General features: G+C 38.5%; 1 protein-coding gene across 1 annotated transcript in view; it reads right to left on the minus strand.

Annotated features, from left to right (window-relative positions):
• Window positions 1-968, minus strand: part of IL1RAPL2 (interleukin 1 receptor accessory protein like 2) — a 610,196-nt gene extending 609,228 nt beyond the window's left edge. Inside the window, 2 exon segments of the mRNA XM_023757470.1 lie at window positions 1-249; window positions 947-968. The exon segment at window positions 1-249 is cut by the window's left edge and continues 3 nt beyond it. Of these exon segments, the coding sequence (XP_023613238.1) occupies window positions 1-249; window positions 947-968 (271 nt within the window).
• Window positions 969-21,605: the final 20,637 nt, after the last annotated feature.

Consider the following 21,605-nt stretch of genomic DNA (forward strand, 5'->3'; position numbering starts at 1 on the left):
TGTCTTGTGCCTCAGCTGAGTGAAACCATATTGAATCTTCATCTTTGCTCATCCTGACCTCTGAAAAGATGATGGGCTCTTCCAAATCACCTTTGTTTTTATACCACATAAGCCTGAGCCCTGTGCTCTGGGCCATGCTATAGTTGGTGCGAATATAACTGTAGAAAAGGGCACATTTCACTCGGACTGGTTCGCCTGCCAAAGCCATGTATGTCTTGAGATCCACTGACCAATCAATGCATCCATCCACTAAAAGAAAACCAAATGAGGCATGAGATACAGTGAGTATTGTAGATAACAATGATATGAACAACAATTGTTGCCAACATATACTGAGGACATACTATGAGCCAGGCACTATGGAAAGTGCCTTACATAGATTACCTCATTCAATCTTCCCAGTGGTCCTATAAGGCAGACCAGTGGAAAAAGCAGGAGTCTGCTCGAGCCCTGTACCTTTGGAGTATTTTCAATCCTGTATAGAAAGCTTCTGCTTGGGGTTGACTAGATCCCCCAGGAAGCTCCAGCACTCATGTCTATGGGGTTTGCCTAGGGACCCATTGCTAGGTCCCAATGCCACAAGAGTGTGAGGTTGAATTGCTAGAATGACACGGACATTTTAGTTGACTCAAATAGATTATATAGATATGAGCCCCACAAAACAAGTACTTCTACAGGGCCCCTTTCTAGCCTAGGAACAGCCCTGAGACTGACACTTTTATTATTTTTGTTTTACAGATGAGAAAACTGAGACTCAGGGTTCAGTTACTTTTCCCAGTGTCACACAGCTAATAAGTGCTGGATAAACAGTCTCTGATTCCAGTATTGTGGTTTATATATAAACCACATATAGAAACCACAATTTTTAACCCCTACCATATGCTGCCTCTGCCTATAACTGATAAGAACCATTATGGTATTTATTTGCCTTTGAGAAAGTAAATACCTGGTTTGGAAGCAGTGGACATCTAAAGTAATTATTCACTGTTATCTACATGTCATTTTTCTATAGTCTGACCTATTAATAGCAGATATTTAATCACCGTTCAATTTCTTTTTATTCCCTGAGGCCTCCCTTGCTGCTCAGATGGTATGTGCCCATGGGAATACATTAAATTAATGTCAAATTTAACCAAATAATATTAGGTGGGTAAATCTAACATTAAGTAAAGACATATACAGAAAATTACATCTTTTCCAGGAGGGTTGGACATGATAACTGTGGCTAATTTAATATCTAGTCAATATGATTAGCATAGATATTCTACTTCCAATTGCTTATTTTCAAATAATTTCATTAAATTATTCAATATTCTTTAATATTACTTGATTACTTGTTATAAAATAATGCTTTCACAAACTGTATAACACTGAGATTTAAAAATTATATACTTGCTTATACTTTATCAACTGATCTCCACCCTTTCTTAGATTTTGAGAACTCTATAACCCATTGTGTTTCTCTTTTAACCTTGGTTGACAGCAACTTCAGAGCTAAATGCAATGCTCAAGTGTAATAACTATCTTACCTCAGAATGTTGCTATCTATGAAAGAAGGGTGTTTACCAGGGATTCAAGGACACCCAGGTGGGGAGGGTGTCTGGGTAGACTTCACGATTGTTGGTAAAATGTTGCGCCTTTGTGCATGGTTATACTTTTCTGGGAAGATGTTCCACAGCTTTTTCTAAGATCTTCAAAGGAGTCTATGGCCCAAGAAAGTTTTTTAACTCCATGGTTTTTATTTCTTTCTGACTTCATTTTATACTGTCTGCTGTGTATGGGCTTTGATTACAAGCTCCCCCAAATCTTCCTATAATATTGGAAGTTTTTGTTAGAAATAAATCAATAATCAAATAAATAACTCCTTCTAAATTTATGCTGAAGTGCATCTGAACTTTTTTTTTTTGAGAATTCAGAGGGCATCATATCCATCAATTTGGATTGTGTACTGTTGAAGTCATGAAGGTACAACTGGATTAGACTAACAATCTAATCCAGATAGATCACTGACTATCTCTTGGGGGCTTTTTAATTCACTCCCGGGTATTAGTCATTTAACCAGTCATTTGTCTCATAATTGTCAAGAAGAGAGAGAGAGAGAGAGAGAACTCCGCATGAGTTTAACTTTCTGAGTCATGAAAAATTATGGGTGATACATCTTTGGACTAAATGCAATTTTAATATTTAGTGTTTTATCATATTTAAATGAATTTTATATTATTCTTTTTATGTGCTATATGTGTTACTGTTGTAATGAATTAACACACCTGAGAGGTAACAATATAAATGTTTTAAAAGAAATATATATCTTCTCATAGATTTATTTTAAAAGTTCATTAATAGGAAGAAAACCTGGATATCCATTTTTTAAAACTCTTTTATATTCCTGTTTTTGTTTTTCCCTAACCCTAAGGTACACAGAACGTGTTTTTGAACTAAAATTTTTATCTTGGCAAAGTAGCTTCAACCTCTATCATTACCTAATTGATAGGAAAAAAATAAAACTTTTGGAATAGTCCTTCCATTTGCTCTCTAAATCCCTTTAGTTATCTATTCTAAAAGATCTCTTGCATAAATCTACACCTTTATAATATAAACAGGCTATTTGACCCATTAGTGACAAGGTGTGGTTGGAATTGAGGATACATTATCAAAACATCTGCTTCTCAGACACAACAATCATGCTCAAAGGGAGTTGAAGACATTTAACTGCCATTATAATTAGCTTTGTCATACAGACCTTAAGAGTTCACTGAGAATTCATTTCCTTTTAAACAAAATGTCTTTGATTTAATAGATTATGGTTCATTTTAGTTTCTGTTCCCTTGCTTTGTGTAGCGGAGAGGGAGTATTTAGTTATAAGATAGTCAGGAGGCAGAGAACAGATATATAATAATGGGGAGAACAATTTCCAAACATCATTCCCCTTAGTATTTTCCTTTTGTATTCACAATACAAAATGAAAATACAAGGTATCTTAAGAGACCTGAGGGAATTTTCCCCCAAAATAGATAAAGAGTATGATACCATGGATCCATGAAGGCTCACCTGCCACCAAATATATTCCCACACTGAATTTTCATCAATAGAGCACTGAGTCACTACTAGATTCTAACAAGAGGTATGATTTGCTTTTATTGAGTTGTCGCTCTTAGGAAAATAAACCAAGAGTGGCGCAAGAGGGGATGGAATAGGATTTATATGTAGATATGGGACTAGCGAACCAACTAAGAAGGATGTATTGAGCAAAGAAGCCTGAAAAGTCTAATGACAAGACATCATGAAGGGACTGAAACCTTGAGTTTAAGCACGGAAAGGTGTGAGAGACTTGCAGAAAGGCAGAAGGAAGAAAAAGGTCACATACAACTCAAGTGGCCAAGGACAATTGCAGGAATCAAAGATGGTGCCATCTGCCCTAACCGGTTTGGCTCAGTAGATAGAGCGTCGGCCTGCAGACTGAAAGGTCCCAGGTTCGATTCCAGTCAAGGGCATGTACCTGGGTTGCAGGCACATCTCCAGTGGGGGGTGTGCAGGAGGCAGCTGATCGATGTTTCTCTCTCATCGATATTTCTGACTCTCTAGCCCTCTCCCTTCCTCTCTGTAAAATTTCAATAAAATATATTAAAAAACAGATGGTGCCATCTGAAGTCACCAGTGCAAGTCATGATTCTGTAATGAGGAGTTTGCAATAACATGCCACACTTTCAGAGCCCTTTTGCATGTTGACACTCCATACTCATTTGGCAAATAACTGAATGAATATATCTGTGATGTAACTGGCCAGGGCACAGGCTATGGACAGGTTGGCGACATAGTGGAACTGAGTAACCCACAGTGGAAACCAACCCACAACTTAACCTCAGCAGCACAGGCCTCTACTTCAGAGAGCAATCCAGCTCTATTCTATTTACAACTACTCCAGCAACACCTTTTTTAGTTGGCCCCCAAAGCGCTCCTGAGAAAAGTGGTTTATGATCAGATTGTCTTCTCCCACAGGTGGTTTGATAACTGGGTTTTACTGAACAAGCCTTAAGTGTAAATAGGGGCATTGCAGGAAGGAAAACATTTTTATCCAATAAACAGTGAAATTCTGCAGTTGGATTGAAGATTGCTACAGAGCAAACTCATCCAAAGTATAAGTGAGTGTATGCCTATCCTTTGCTTCACAATCATTCCTTATGATTATAAATAGCACTGTCATTGCATTATAAAACACTTCCTATTTCTGAAGTATCCATTCTCTGATCATTCTTGAGTCTTATGAATACCAATTCAAGTATTTAAAAGAACAATTGTGTTTCTTTGGATTTTCATCTCTACTCCCTTGATTTAGTTTTCTGTAAGGCTCACAGTTTTTACTCTTGGTTGAGTCTTGTTGGCAGAAATGCTTTAATATCTGAGCTATCCAAAATAATTATAATGAGGCAAAGGAAGCCACTTTAAAACTCAAGTCTTTATTTTAATAATTTTTATTCCAATCTGAAAAACTGTGCTTAGACTATTTGACATGAAGATTCAAAGAAAGGAGTGTATGAAACATATAAAGGGACATGCCAGTGTCCGTGCAATGTATTTTTCCAAGAGGAGACTCATAGGGGTAAAAACTAATATAGTACCCTGGAAAGTACCCTGGGTAAGCAAAGCAAACTTATTTAGCCTCTTTATAAATAAACCTCCACTTCCTCCTCAATACAACCAGGAGAGAAAATCCTGCCATACCTACTTGCTGTGAAAACAGCCCTGATAAAAGTTGATAAGTCCCTAAGGAGGATAATATGTTATCAACAACAATGATTATAACATTTTTTATATAAAAAGTCTTGCGAGCAGTAAAATTACAATCTCTAATGTAATATAATAATGTAAGCCCTGGCCAGGTGGCTCAGTTGGTTGGAGCATTGTCTCATAAACCCAAAGGTTGCAGGTTCAATTCCTGGTCAGGGCACATATGGGAGGCAACCAGTTGATAGTTCTCTCTCACATTGATGTTTCTTTTGCTCTCTCCCTTCCTCTATTTCTAAAAGCAATAAAAAAACATACCCCAGGGTGAGGATTAAAAAAAATCTCTATATATGGAAATTCCATATATATTGAGGATATTCATTACAACTTAAGTCCTTTGCCTGGGGATGTACATCCAACACTAGTTTATTATATATTTGTGATTTTAAAAAATCATTTGTTAAACCAGGTTTCCTTGTAACTATCTCAACAGTATCCCACTCATTTATATGGCCACCTCTCCTGCTTTTCTTTTCTTTCTTTCTTTTTTTTTTTTTCTCCTGCTTTTCAACTAACAGGGCAATTGTTGGGGGCAGTTCATCAAATGACCACTAGAGGGGAGGTTGTTCAAGTTTTTCTGTAGCACTTATATTTTTCCCTACCTAAACTCTAAAACTAAGGATTTGCTATCTGCCAACCACTGGTTACTGGGGAGGAATCACAGCACACCTCTGGGGATGCGACACTGTGTATGACAAAAGGAGCCCAAAGCATGCTCAAACTGGGTGACCAGGTTACATACACACCAACTGCATGACCCAGCACAGAAAGATGCAACAAAAGCAGTTACTGGCATTCTTCCAACCCTTAGTACAGAACAGCCAGGCACTGTGCTAACTGCTTTGTATGTATTTTTCTCACTTTATTATGTCAACTCTGGTAGGTAGGAACCCTCAGTATTCTCATTATACTGAAGAGAAAAAATAAAAATTCAGAAAGTTTAAGTGATGTGCTCCAGGTCATTCAGGTTGTGGTGGCAGAGTTCAGACCCCAACCCAGGTAAGTTGAATCCAGAACCTATGTTCTTAATCATTGTATGTTCTACATACTGCCTCCTATAATCCTTATCCTGGTGCCGGAAGCCAGTTCCAGCATGTCAGCAGAGCTGAATAATCTGGAAATGGCTGAGGGCATTTCCCCAAACCTGAAAAGGATGCATAAATTGATTGCTTGCTGCCAGACAGCTAAGGGCATCTTAATCTACATATTATTGCCTCCTACTGGTCAAACACCTGAACAGCAGTTTTTCCCCAATCTGACAATGGATTCTGTATAGTAGCCCTACCCTTTGATGTGTATATCTCCACCTTGCCTTAGGAAAAATTGTGTTAATAAAAAGCAAGGGGTCCTGAGACAAGGAGAACTTGGTTTCTTTAGCCAAGCTCCTCTGGCCCCAAAATGCCTTCCAACATTATGTTTCGTCTCTGGACTCTTATTTAATTTATGTACAGTGCTTCTCCAAAGTCCTGAACCCTTCTAGATGCCGGAACAAGACCACCGGCATTATTCCAGCTCATGAGCCATTAAAATATTAAAATTTGCTTGGTACTATCCAAATTGTCATATGTATTCTAATGTCCAGTAGAGTAGATAGACCTGCCCAGCTGAGTGATATTATATCCCTAAATAATAATCATTGTGGGAAAAACAACTATCAAATAATGTATGTCAGCTATTTTTCTATGAACTACACACAGCATTCACAGAGTAATGAATTACTAATAATTTGTGTACTTGTTTTAACCTCTGAAGATCAGATCTACACCTTGGATACATTTTATCTGACCTTTATTGATTTATTTAAAATTAAATATCTAAGAATGATCACCCAAATCCTAAAATTGTAAACTAGAAATAGCATTGTGTGCTTATGTTAACATTTGTATTTATGTTTTATACTAATTGAATATAGTTATTCTCCTGTTCTTAATATTATAATGTGGGAGTTGAATTTTTTCTGCTTCTCTATCAGTTTCCTTCAAATGTTCTTAATCAAAAGTTTCTTTTTTATTTACATCTATTATAGTGGAGGCTGCTTTCCTCAAATGGGCAGGCCCCAAGCACAAAAAAATCAAGTTCTCTAAGAAGTGAGTGGACTTTACCTTTCTGTTGGACACCTGTTTCCTTGCCCCCAGCCTGGAAATATGAGCATAACCAATTCTTCATTTTTAAATTTTTAAAATTTTTATTATTTATTTTTATTGTTTAAAATAAAGTTATGTCAGTGGAAAAGAATTGGATTTTTAAAATTTCATCTGTGTATCAGTATCCATCAATAGAGAGAATATCCCTCACTTCAGCTGTATAAATACAATGACTGTTATTGCTTCAGGTTTTAAAAAGCATTTCTACAATTTTCATGAACTGGATTACATGCTTTTCTTTCACACTTTTATCCTCTACTCTTTATCAATAGGAAAGTTCTGCCTAGATAAACTCCTTCATCTAATTTCAACCTAGTTATTATGCTTAATAATGGGCTGACAACCATCTTCATTTCCCTTTCATTACAGGATCTGTGCTATGCTCTGTCAAGATCATTCCTTTGATTTTTATCCAACAAATGAGCCTCAATTACTTTGGGGAGGTGAAGCCATAAAAGGCATTACAACTAAATCCTCAACTCCTGATTACCTGAGGCCTGATGAGCCTCCTTGGGAATTAACCACTAGCAAGGAGCTCTTCTCAGATACATGATGTTAATCCCAAGGCTGCAGAAGCAAATGTGCCTGTGGGAGACAGGATATCAGAACTGATCACCAACCACACTAGCAGGCTTTCTGCTGCTCCCTTAAATTCCAGATTCTTGGCAGTGAGTTTATCTCCCCTGCCAAATATCTGCCTTCCATGTGCACAGTCATCCAAGACAAAAAATTTGGGAGTCATCCCTGAATTTTATCTTTCTCTTCTCACTGAACTCCCCCTGTTACTCCCATTAAAACTTGTAATTTCTAAAAATGTCACTCAAATTCATTTCTTTCTCTCTATTCTCATTGATATGAAAGGGCAAACCTTTCTCATATCTTGCTTGGACTATTGCAATACCCTCTATATGATCTTCCAACATTTCCATTCCAATTTGTTCCTCAAACTGCTACCAAAGTACCTACCTAAAGTATAGGGCCATGTTCCTTTACTGTTCAAAACCTGCAGTGGCTCTTCTGATATGCAAATCCCTAAGCCTAGTTTGCCTGGCTCATCAGCCCCCGAGCCACAACTCTTCACACAGCCTACACTTCAGTCAAGACTTACCATTCCCTGAACATGCCATTCAATTTTCTACCCTTGCTATTCTGGCTCCTTCCACTAGAATGTCCTTTGCTTCTGTGCCCCTCTACTGAGATCCTACTCATCTTCCAAGACCCAGCTTCAAATGTCACTTCTATTAAACTATACTTCATTGCCCCAAGTGAATTATTTCCCCTGTTGTGCTCTCCATGTGTTTCTGTACACATCTCCTTCCCAGTTAGATGGGTATCTCCTTTACTATGTATTATAGGACAAGGCCCAGTGCATTGCACATAATAGTCACTCATTAAATCTTTATGGAATGAAATCATTTGTTTCCCAAATTCACTGATAATCAAAAGTTGTTTATGTTTGTCAGACATCTTAAAATTCCTCCTCCCACTGCTACCTGGTAGATCAGTGGTATGGCCAAACTCTGACAGAAATGTCAAAGGATAGGCCCCAATGGACAAAATGTGTTCACAGTAACAAATGACTGACACTTTTCCCGTAGCTAACATCACTAGACATAGGAATAACAAAATGAACTCTGCCGCATCCTTGCTCCAAAACTCACAATTCCCTGGGCAGGTCAGTCAAAATCTCCCAGACTACCACCCAAGACTTTCTAAATCAGGCCCTACCCTATTAAAATGGCTGCCTACCACTCTCCAAGAGAAAAATCCTCCCCTTGATAGGCCAACATCCTATCCTAGCCTGCCGTGTCAGAGACCAGTTATGCTGTGGCTCTTGTCCACTCAGCTCTTTCCTGTCTCTACCCTAATTCCATTTCTCCCAACTTCCACACCTCTCCCAATGAAATTCAAGTCATACATTGAGCTTAGTTTACCTAGATGTCAAGTTAGAAGTAGTATCCTAGTTTTTCTACCATATTGATTAGCACATTAGTCATGGTCACAGATTTCTTATGTTGTGTTGTTGTTTTTTTGTTTTGTTTTGTTTTGTTTTTTCATCTCTCCTCAAGCACCTCCTGGACCAGACACTTAGTGGGTCTTACTAAATATAAGTTTATATATTCTCATCCCATGATATCTCACACAATTAAGTGCTGCTTTGGTTAAATAATTTTCACATAAGCTGGAGGTTAACTTTTGGATTGTTGAAAATCTTTTTTAAATGTCCAAATCCACTCTTCTGTCTTAGTATATAGAGAATCATGATAAGAATGAGATATTTCTGGATTAAGAATGACTTTCCAGGCCTCGTGGTCATCATCTTAGACCCCAGTGCCATGGCAGTATAAGAAGAGGTGTTGGCAGCATGAAAAGAGCATAGAACTAGGTGGAGATTATAAACCCTGGGTTCTCATTCCACCCGTACCTTCTTAAGAGATATGTGACTTTAAGGAAGTCAGTTTCCATTCCCAAAATAAATGGAAGCATTAAACTAAACGCTTTAACCCAGCACCAAGAATACTGATTATTCAGTGGTTAGTGAGGTCTTTGTTCATGAAGATGAGCTGCATGTATGCTAAATCTCCCCCTGTAATCTTCATTTTTATTTTTTTTATTAATTTTAAAGTTACAGAGAAATAAAAAGAGCATTACAAACTCCCATGATTTCACCATCCAAATTTAATAATGTTAACTTTTTTTCCAATTTGCCTTCAGTAGCTTTGTTTTATTAAGGAAATAAAGCATCACAGATATAGTTAATGTCCTCTTTAATCACCAAATACAGTCCCATTCTTACCTCAAATCCCTGTCTAGATGTAACCACTATTCCTTCTAACTTTTAGACTTGTATACACAGGTAGATACTCAATAAAAATTATTGTAGTGATTAAAAGTTTGCCTCACAGTGGGGAGTATATATGTGAATAAATGCCAGTTTACTGAGTGCTCTTGTGAAGTGGGCTCCAGTCAAATAAGGTCTAAGAATGTGTCCTTTGAGGTGTGCACAGTAACAAATATATACAAGCACTGTGCACCTCTCACACACACACTGCTTAGTGGGGGCAATCTCAGAGTCTACAGGTATTTTCCACCCAAAGTTAATTGTTTCCATGCTGTGTGCTGCCACACAGATTTCAGAATGAGACCTCTGGTATTGTGGAAGTTCTCCTCTGTTATAGGGAAAATTCTGATTCACAACAGAGAAAAAATTGTTACTCAAATAGGGTTCTAAAAGTAACAAGCATGAGGAAGGGCCCATATCTACATTGCAATTGGATGCCCCTACTTCAAGTCAAATTCTGGGTCAACTAGGGTGTATAGATTACAAAGTAAGTGCAAATTAGGGCTTAAACTTCTTCTTTTGATAACTTATTTCCCTTGTCATTTGTGAGATTAGCATACCATTTAGCTGCCATAAACCTCTCCTCTGACCAATAATGAAAGCATTCACCCTGGCTCTGGTGAGGGGGCTGTGAAGGTTAAATACACCAGTGCACTTACAGTGCTTACAATGGTGCCTGACATACAAACAATGCTCAATCTTTTTCATTACTTATTGTGACTATACTACTACTTTTATTAATTATTTACCTAATTTGTTAATTCTTCTCTTGTATTTCTCAAGCCTTTACATATCATAATATACATTTCAATAAAAATTCTTTTATATAATTTTATATTAAATTTAGATCATTAAATATTTTTCCCCAAATTTGAGGCATAGGTAAGTCATATTATGTATATGTTTTATTTAAGGAAAGCAAATAGCCAGTATGAAATATTTTAATATATGTTTTCATATTAATTATATATGATAGTGTAGAGTAATACATGTATATTACTCTATATTATTATTATATGTGTACTTTGTGTATGCTATAATAACTAACAATATTATTATAGATTGCATATCATATTATATTTTATAAATTACATATACATTTTCTTTATTGCAGAGTACATATCATACTTATAATTTATGAATTTGCATATGATATAGTAGGCAGTTAGGCTTGAGTAGAGTAAGAACTATAGGCCAGATACAGAAGGTCACCAGGGAGGAAAGTTCCCAGTGCCTCGAAATGGGCAAAACTGGGAAAATAAGTATTGCAGGGTGATGTGATTCTGACCCTCCCAGACCTTTCCTCCTCTGGCATGTCCCTAATCATGAGGTAGACCACAACTCTGAAAGAACCCACCTGGATAAACTGATGAATATTCTATTGAGATCCTCCCCTGAGACCTTCCCTAAAATCTCCAGCCTTTGGAAAGCAGATAAAAACCCTCAAGAGAAAAAACCCAGAATGCTTGCTCACCCTCTCTCTTGCCTTTCCTCCCCCTTTCTTCCCTCATAGCTCATACCTTTGCTTTTTTTATTCTAAGTTCCAAGGGCTCTTCTTCTGCCTCTGTAACTTGTTTCCTGAGTCCTCACAACCCAGTGGCCTTACTTCTTCTACTGCTTGTATTTGAGTCTTTCTTAGCCAAGCTCAAAGTCCAAGGTTGAACATCTGTTACCATTCACCATTAACACATACATTTATGTAGTGTGTTTATTTTATAGTTATACAGTCATATAATACATATTTATAATATAAAAAATTATTATAACTATATAAGTTAACTATAATACATTGAATCATATGTAATCATTGTTTTTATAATAAGTCAAACAGTTCAAATACTAACAATTTCGCATGATTCATCCTAATATATATTGCATGAAATATCAAAAATTTAAGTAAAATTTCATTATGTAAAATTATAACTATCCTAAAGAGGTGGGGGAGCCAGATAGGGTTGAGAACTACTATGTCAATTGGTAAATATTTTCATTATTTGCCAACACAAATTGGTCCATGCAAGGGCCCTTTAGATCATTTATAAAACCAGCATAGCTTCTTCTAGGTTCCAGGCATTTCCAATGACTATGCCCTATGACTAGTACACTGTTCCCTTAGATATCTACATGGCTCACTAGCTGGCAATCTCCTTCATTTATCTGTTCAAATAAGTTGGGGTGAAGGGAATTGGTCTCAGGACCAATGGGACAAAGAGATGGGTGGTTTGACAATCTCTGTGGGCTCAAATCATCCCCAGACACAATCCCAGACCCTGAGCACTTCCCTTCCTTTCCCTATCCCCCAAGTGCACAGATTCTCATAAACTGGAAATGTGCACATAGTCTACATCATGAACCCCAGCCTCATTCATGTTGGTCTGGAGGAGGGACTGTAATGGCAGGCTCCCATGCCCCATCCCAGTGACACACCCTGACCCTCAGGGTTATAGGAGCCCTGGGGCACCTGGGAGTTCTGGCCAGCCTGCTTGGCCTCAAGGAGGAAATTTCCAAACTACTGGAGTAATAGACCACCAGAAAGTAATGCATTCCTGGAGAGCCAGCACAGAGGTGTTGTGGGCTGAGGGGTCATCGTCTGGGCCTCTGAAAATGGTGCCGGGCTTGGGGACCCATATAGTGGGTGTCTGTGAGGTGCAGCATAGGGAGGCTAGGTACCTGTAGCATCAACATGGCCGAGAGTTGTGCTCAAGGATGTGTCAGTCACTGTGGAACTTTTCAGGCCTTCCCTACCAGGGAAATGGCCATGTTAAGAGTACTTCCTGCATCTGCATATTAGCACCATAATCAGTTTCACTCACCAGGATGCTGGCCTCCTCGCCTTTTCCCCTCTCAGAAATGGATATGTTTACAGGAGAGTCTGTAATATTACTATGTGCATTTAGGTTAACATTAGAGAATTCATATATGCCACTCTGCCCCAGTACTGATTGTCCATCCCCACAGTAGAGAAGCATAATTTTATTATATCCACTAGAGGTCCGGCACACGAATTTGTGCACAGGTGGGGTCCACCCGGCCCTCCCCAATCGGGGTCGATTGGGCCAGGCCAGCCCGGGAGGGACAGAGGGAGGGCTACAGGGCATGTCTGGCCAGTCTTACTCAGTCGCAATTGGCCAGACCCCAGCAGTAAGCTAACCTACCAGTTGGAGCGTCTGCCCCCTGATGGTCAGTGCACGTCATAGTGAGTGGTTGAGTGGCCTTAGCATATCACTGAGGAACCTTCCTCCTCCTTTTCTCATTTACATCTTCCTTCACTCTTTCATCGACTGCCCACATTCTTGGTGCAATTCAATTTCCATACTATTCTCTCTATCCTTGCCATATCCAGAGCATGAACTCTAAGACAAAGAGGTTGAATTTAGAGGGATCTGGGATTTGACTCTGTCATCTTGTGAATCCTTAGATAGATTTCCTGAAGCATGTATCACTTGTGATGGTGGTAGCCAAGGAAGGACATTTCCTGTTTCCCCAGCACTAACCTCCAGCCTTTGGAGTCTTTACGTTCCCGGAAAACATAAGAAGGTAGACAGACCAGGTGACTTGGGGTAGAGATTAGAGAGAGTGTGCTCAACAGTGTCTGTGCAGGCTATAGTCACACACATACACAGAGGTTTTTACTATTTTAGTACTAAGCTTATCAGGCTCGCAACCTAAACAAGAACAGATGGGGATATCACAATAAATGTTCCCAGATATGCTCCCTAACATATGATGGAGGCTAGATCATCTTCCTCCACAGACCCCCAAAATACCTGGCAGTGGAAAAAGACTGTCCTTCAAAATACAAGCCTAGCCTTATTCTCTGTGCAGAAGGGAGGTAAGGAGTGAGGTGACAAAGAGGTTGGGGAGCAAACTAGACTGAGGAGAGCCTATTATCTCTGCTGCCTACCATAAGCCCCACATTTTTCCTGACTTCTGCAATCCTGTTTGCTCTATTCCTGTGTATAACCATCTTTAGAGACATGTGTATCTTCTACTTCACATCTCATACTCCTGCATGTGAGATGTAGGAGATTCCAGAGGACCTCCCCGCAGGAACATCCTCTCACCACAGGCCTCAGAGGTCTCTGCCACTGGCTCTGTAGGGACAATCTGGAGATACCTGCTGAGAATGCAAATGTGGTCTGCTTCCAGAGTTACCACAATTCCCATGGTTAGATGGGGCCATTCTGTTTAAATTTAAAAGTCAAAAGGGTGAATATCCAGATTTGAACAACCTTTTTTTCAGCAGAGGTGGGTGAGAGAACATCTTAGACCCCTCCAAAACCTGAACTTTCTTCTTTAAATCCTCATGTCTGTTTTATATCAGTCCTGCTGGCTCAAAAACTCCCCCTTTGCCCTAACCGGTTTGGCTCAGTGGATAGAGCATTGGCCTGTGGACTGAAGGGTCCCAGGTTTGATTCCGGTCAAGGGCATGTACCTTGGTTGCAGGCACATCCCCAATAGGGGGTGTACAGGAAGCAGCTGATCGATGTTTCTCTCTCATCAATGTTTCTAACTCTCTATCCTTCTCCCTTCCTTTCTGTAAAAAATCAATAACATATATTTAAAAAAAAACTCCCCCTAAAACTTCCTGGTAATGAACTTGACATCACCAGGAAAAGTCTACCACTCACTCCATCTGCCTGCCACCTTGTTAAATGGGGGACTCCAGGCACAGGCCCAAGTCTTTGGCTGCGCCATGCTTAATGCTGTATGACTTCTAGCCTTTTTCTAATCAGAACAGAAAAATCATGCTTTACAGAGCATGATTAGTATTTCTTATAATTATAGCTAGCCCCCAATATTCTATTTCTGCCCCTAACAAACACAGAGCATCTACTACCTATTAAGCACTTAATAAATATGAGTTGTTCTTAATAGTACTGATAGTAAATACAGTTTGCTTTATAACTTTAGCAGTGATAATAATTCTTAGTAATATAATGAATGGTATTAGAAATAAGGTTTAATATTAAGAATGATAATTTATATTATTAGAAATGTTATATAACATCAGTAGTGATAATTCAATTCACATCAGGAAACATAATTTAGCTCATTATCCTAATAATCTCTCTTTAAGATGTTATACTTTAATATACTCATTTGTAATTTTTCTTCTTATTAATCATGATATTTACACACTGTTTTCCAGATGACAAATACAAAAAATTCAAAAGACTCTCTCCCTTTGTTATACATCTCTTTGGATTGGGTCATTAGGAAGCTCCATGGAAATTGTTTTGCAACAAGGCAGAAGCTGTGGTTACCTGTATTTAGTCCTTTATGACATTGACTTCAATATTATGAGGCAGCTGGGAGAGGGGACCTGAGGTGGACAACTCATTAGTGTCTTCTGACTTTCAAAGTTCTAGCATACAAAGCCTGTTGCTCTTCCTGACACTGCCTTAGGACCAGCTCAATTTGTCATGGGTAAAAATAAAAATTGGGGACTAGCTATAATTATAAGAAATATTAATCATGCTCCATTAACCATGATTGCATTGTTATGATTAAAGAGAGGAGATTCTAACCTGGCTGGGAGTTGTATGGCACCCCCTCCTCCACCCCCACCCCCATCAGGACCTGGGTGTCGACCTGGGACCTGGCAGTCAACCTTGGACCTGAGAGTCAACCTTGGAATGTTGTCCATTCTCATTCAAGAATTGCCTAATATCATGGGAAGATTAACAACCTTGTTGCCCAAACAATGGAGTCCTGCCCCAGCCCGTATTGCCTATTTCCCCACGCTTGTAATTCCTACTTCCCCATGTAACTTTTGTTCTACCCAATATAAGAAGCTGGCTTATGAGGAGTTACAGAGAAGATTTTTGTGGATGACCTGATCCTCTCCCATACTGCCAGCAGTATTGGAATAAAGGCTCATATATAATTGAACCTGTCTCTGCTTAATTGGCTCAAGTAGTGACAGGTAGCCCAAACCCAATGGTTGTCCAATTTCAAATTTATAGAAGGAACAGTTGGAACCTCCCCACTCCTGACCACTACTACCCACCAGGCCTTGTTCATGTTCAGAGGTACTGAAAGGTTTCACAACAAAAGGTATTTAGCTGGATTTACCTCCTTTGTGTCTCCTTTTAGAATCTTTGGGAATCATGCAGTTTTACTGAATTAGAATGCTTTGTCCCATAGGAGGAGTGACAAGCTTCCTAGCAGATACATTATTATTATATATTAACATGGATTTCTTTATCTTATTAACCCATTACCCCTGTCATCACCTATCATTGAGTAAATGGGACCCTGGATGCATAGTTTTGATTAAGTAGAGAAGGGAGAAGATAAAAGGAAAGGTGCACTTGGCGCTTAGGAGTTCTCTGATACTTAGTAAGTCATGCCATTCACAAAATAGTGGCTTGAAGGTTAGATGTTTTAATAAAAAGATCACAACACTTGAAAATATCTGGATTGAATCTGATGTTAATTATCTGTAAAATGGAGATACTAGTACTACTCATTGTAGAGAGTTGTAAAGATTGAGGAAGAGGCCTGGCTGGCAAGGCTCAGTGGTTGAGCATGGACCTATGAACCAGGAGGTCATGATTCGATTCCTGGTCAGGATACATGCTCAGGTTGCGGCTTGATCCCCAGTAGGGGTGTGCAGGAGGAAGCTTGTCAATGATTTTCTCTCATCATTGATGTTTCTATCTCTCCCTCTCCTTTCCTCTCTAAGATCAATAAAAATATTTCTTTTAAAAGATTGAGGAGGAGAATGTAAGGAGAGGAATCTTTTATCAAGTCCTTACCACATGTCTGACATACTAGGTGACTGTGATGGTCAATTTTGTGTCAATTTGACTGGGCCACAGGGTACCCAGACATTTGGTCAAACATTATTCTGGGTATATCTATGAGAGTGTTTCTTGATGAGATTAACATTTGAATCAGTAGCCTGAGTAAAGCAAATTTCCCTCCCTTGTGTGTATGGACCTCATCCAATCAGTTGAAAGAGTTGAAAGTCTGACTAAAACAAAAAAGATTACCTTTATCTGAATAAGAGAGAATTTCCTCCTGCCTGACTGCTTTGAGCTAAGACATTGGTTTTCTCCTGCTTTTGGACTCAAAATGAAACATCAACTCTTCCTGGGTCCAGTCTGCTGGCAATTGGTCTAGAACTTATACCATTGACTCTCTTGTGTCTCCAGCTTACTCACTGTTGATCTTGTGACTTGCCAGGCTCCAAAATTGCATAGGCCAATCCCTTATAATATATATGGCTTATAACATTTGATACCATTTTTTTTAAAATGGTCTTGAAGTGAGTTTGAAGAATATATATATATATATATATATATATATATATATATATATATTCTAAGGATAGATATTATCTGAAGAACCCTAATTTAGTGACATATACATTATCTTACTTAATCCTCACCAAAACCCTAGTAAATAAATATTAGTCATACATTACAGATGAGGACACTAAATTTTACAGAAATTAAATTGTACTGCCTAACCTTGTTCATGTAATTATACACATAAAATTATAAAATATGTTTATTCATTGTGATAAAATGAGAAGATTTCTAGCAGCTTGAAGAAGTAACTGATCATCCTAGACCTTACTGGCCATACTAAGAGCTGAAGGATCAAAGTGTTAGCACCTTTTTATCCTGTATGTGGCACATTGATTGGGAAACTTGAGTTTAAATTATTTGGCACAGTCACATGTCTGTTAGAAAATCAGAATAGGAAAATTTTTAAGAATTTAGGAATTGGAATTAAGCACACCTATGTTTGAATTCAGAATCTGCTATCAATCATGGCTGTGTGACACTGGACTATTAGGAAACTTCTCTGTGCCTTAATTTCTCCATCTATAAGACGAGGATTATAATATTACCATTCTCCTCAGTTATTAGAGAATGAAATGTAAGTTACATAAAGCACCCAAGATATATCTTGGTACCTAGTAAACATTCTATAAATACTAAAACTGATAATCATAATAATAATCATAATCCTATATAATAAAAGGGTACTATACAAATTGACCCTAACGGCAGAACGACCGCTGGACCAGTCACTATGAGGTGCACTGACCACCTCTTAGTCCCTATCCCCAGCCAGCAGGCTCTGATCGCCAGGTGGCCACCCGTGGCGGGCATGGGGCTGGCAATCAGGCAGGAACAGCTGACCTCGCGGTACCTTCCCCTGGCCTTCAGGCACTGATCACCCTACAGCAAATGGGGAACCAAGGGTGGGTAGCCGTGGGGGGCAGGGCCAGCTGCAGGCAGCTGGGGAAGATGGCCCTAATCGCAGGCCAGGCCTAGGGACCATACCCATGCATGAATTTCATGCACCGGGCCTCTAGTAATAATAATCTATAATAATAAGAGCATAATATGCAAATTAGACCAGACATCCTTCCGGACGACCTTCCAGACAAAGCCAGGGCTGCGAGGCAAGCCCAGGCCCCGGGTGTTGGAAGGGAGCCTGGATCCCAGGTGCCAGAGGGAAGCCGGTGCCAGCAGCCGGGGGAAGGAAGGCCTACTCTTGCATGAATTTTGTGCATCGGACCTCTAGTAGTAATAATAATAATAATAATGTGACAAAATAGTGTCACAAAGTGCATATTCTTTTACTGCCTTTCCTGAAGCCACACTTCCTCAGCTTTATAGATTTGTGATGAAGCTGCCTCACTTCTATTGCAGACAAGGCTGTTCTGGAAGCTGCTATGTCAGTGTGTGTGTATGTGTGGAGGGATGGGGTAGGTCAGTGCCATGCTCTCTCAGTTCTGTCTGTAGCCTTCCCAAAGCTGTTTTCACAGAAATGTGTTTGTCATCTCCTTTTAAAGTGACTGACCAATGGACTGACTGAATCAACCAACTCAACCAAGTGCTTTGCCATCATTAGCAATAGTCCAAGAGTGTGGTGTTGCAGATGGAGCAAGTCCATGAGAAGGAAAAATAAAACTGACTGGAAAAAGTAATATTTATCTCTTGAAATTTTGGTTTCAGCCCACAGAGCTGGCTCAGAGAGTGAAAGAATCATTCCTTAGCAAGAGGCCCCTTTTGGGGGGCCAGCAAAATCTTTGGTCATAGAATGATAAATACTTGCACCTGTTTACCACAGAGTATTAGGCCAACCTTTCCTTCACCTCATTATCTCTGAATATCAGAGTTCAAACATATAGCTCACTACTATAGTCAGTGATCTAGGAGACTCCTTGATTATAGGTTCAGACAAGAAGTGAGAGGAGTTGGAGTACTAACCCCCTCCCCTTGCCTAGTTATGTGGTTAAAGAAAGCAAGATAAAATCTCACAGAGAAGTAATGATGACAAAGAGATATGGACAGGAGTAAGTAATAATTTTTAATAAGGCTTGTAATATTTGATAGCATTTTTTAAAATGGTCTTGCAATGAGTTTGGACTATGTCTTAATTATAGAAAAGTTGCCAATCAAATAGAATATTTCACTCCCCATTAAAAGTGTCATCAAAAAGTCTTCTCTTGTGTAACTGCACAGTTTCAAATCTAGGTCAGCCTATCTCTATGTTAAGCATTAATGTTCTTCTTATTGTGCTGTCACTCATCCCAGTTCATGTGCTTTCTGATTAATCTGAAATCTGGCAAATTCATGAAATCGTCTCTCCAAGTGTCTAGAATGAGCTGGATGGAGCACAGCTAGCTCCATAATTAAGAAGCCTTTCCATGTGTTATTTTTTTTGGTGATTTTCTAGGACTTCACTTTTGGAATAGGAGAGGATGTTATTCTTTGATTATTTTTCCAAGGTTTAAAGCGATAATGAAGGCAACAACTCTTGGCAATTGAAAATGGAACTAAACTTATATGCTTTCCCCTGAATAGCACAGTAGAACAGTAGATACTACATATGCAAAAAGAAAAGGCCAGCTGCAGCAATTAGTCTCTGCCTCTTCCAGGTATGTGAGACTAAATAGAGCTTGGTGTGTCAGGCTGTTAATTGCCTTTCAGTGAAGGGGAAGGCATTTCAGTACTGCATTTAATTATTTTATTCATTCATCATTCATTTTTTTTAAAATAAGAATTTATTGAGCAGCTATGTGTCAGGAACTATGGTAGGCCCTGGGGCTACATTGTCAAGGAATACATGGCCCTTGCTATCAGGAAGCTTAGAGGGTTTATTAAATAAATAGTTATGGTAGTAATGATATTTAATAAGTAATACAAAGTGCTACCATGTGCCAGACGCCATTCTAAACCTCTTACATGTATTAACTCATTTAATCCACACAACAATTCCTTGAGGTAGAGTCTATTATAATTTCCCCAATTTATAGACAAGGACAGTGAGGGTTAGGTAACATGCCCAAAGCCACATTGCTGCTAAGTGTGAGAGCCAATATTCAAATCCAGGGAGACTATTTCTGAGGTAACTTTTAACCATTAATCATACTACCTCTTCAATGCAACACCATAGAGGAAAGAGTTGTCATGGGAACTGCTAAGTCAGATTGAAAAGTCAAGGAGGGCTTTGCAGAGAGTGTGATTTTTGAGCTAAATTTTGAAGAATGAGGAGTCAATAATTAGATGAATACAGAGGAGAGGACATTCTAAGAAGAAGAAACCAAACATGTGAGGTCATGGGAGCCTGAAAAAATGTCACATGCTTAGGAAACTATATATATATATATATATATATATATATATATATATATATATATATATGTAAATGCCAGGAAAAGATTCTACCAAGGCACAGATTATAAAAAGCTTTGTATAATGAACTAGAAGTTTGAAAATTTTCCTGAAAACTATGTGGAGTCACTATTTTTTAAAATAGTTTTTTTTTTTACAAAGATCATTCTGTTCATAGTAGTGAACAAAGACTAGAAGCATAGACATCATTTATGCAATTATCATAATTGATGTAAAGAAATTATGAATACAAACCAAGGTGGTAGAAAAAGAAATAGTAGAGGGTATGGATATAAGCATTGCTAAGGAGGTAGAAAGATTGGTCTTGTAATAAATTGCATATAGAGAATGAGGGGTAAGGAGAAGTTAGTGGCTCCCAGATTTCTGTTTGGCTGACAGTATTACCAAGCTCCCAAATTTTATAGTACAATGGGTGGAACCCATTAAAAGCTTTATAATAAATGAATACTGTATAAATCAAAGGATGAATGAATGGTCATTGTTAGATATTTGGGGTGGATAAAGATAATTGCCTGGACATAGAAAGTGAAAGAAAGAAAGAAAGAAAGAAAGAAAGAAAGAAAGAAAGAAAGAAAGAAAGAAAGAAAGAAAGAAAGAAAGAAAGAAAGAAAGAAAGGAATTTAGAATGGTTCAAGGTTTCTGTCCCAGGTAACTTCCTTCATGAAGACAAGCAAAACAGTAGGAGCAGCAGTTGGGGACAGGAATGAGGAGTTCAAGTTTAAATATATTGAGTTAGAGGTGACTATGAAACAGCTACATGATGGTGATATGTCCAAAGAAGAAGAATAAAGGAGGATATCGATGATATCAAAATAGTAGCTAACACTAAGTGCATACTAAATTCCAAACACTTCTAAGTGTTTTGAAATGAGTTACTTAATATTTCCTTAAATCCCACAAGCTAGCTACTATTATTGATATCCCTATTTACATAAAAAAGTTGAGACACAGAGAGGTTAAAATGACTCATTCAAAGGCCCACAGCTTATAAGTGGTAGAGCCAAGACTTAAATCCACCCTGTCCAATTATCAAAATTGAGGTTTTATGCATTATGTTATAGTATCAATCCATAGAAGAGATACCGCATGAATTGAAAGTACCTAAGGAAGGATGTGGTTAAGCCAGGGAGTCCCTGTGGTATGCTGTCTATTGCAGGAACCTAGCAGAGC

The sequence above is a fragment of the Myotis lucifugus genome, unplaced genomic scaffold, assembly GCF_000147115.1.
Source record: "Myotis lucifugus unplaced genomic scaffold, Myoluc2.0 scaffold_2, whole genome shotgun sequence".
Classification (NCBI taxonomy): domain Eukaryota; kingdom Metazoa; phylum Chordata; class Mammalia; order Chiroptera; family Vespertilionidae; genus Myotis; species Myotis lucifugus.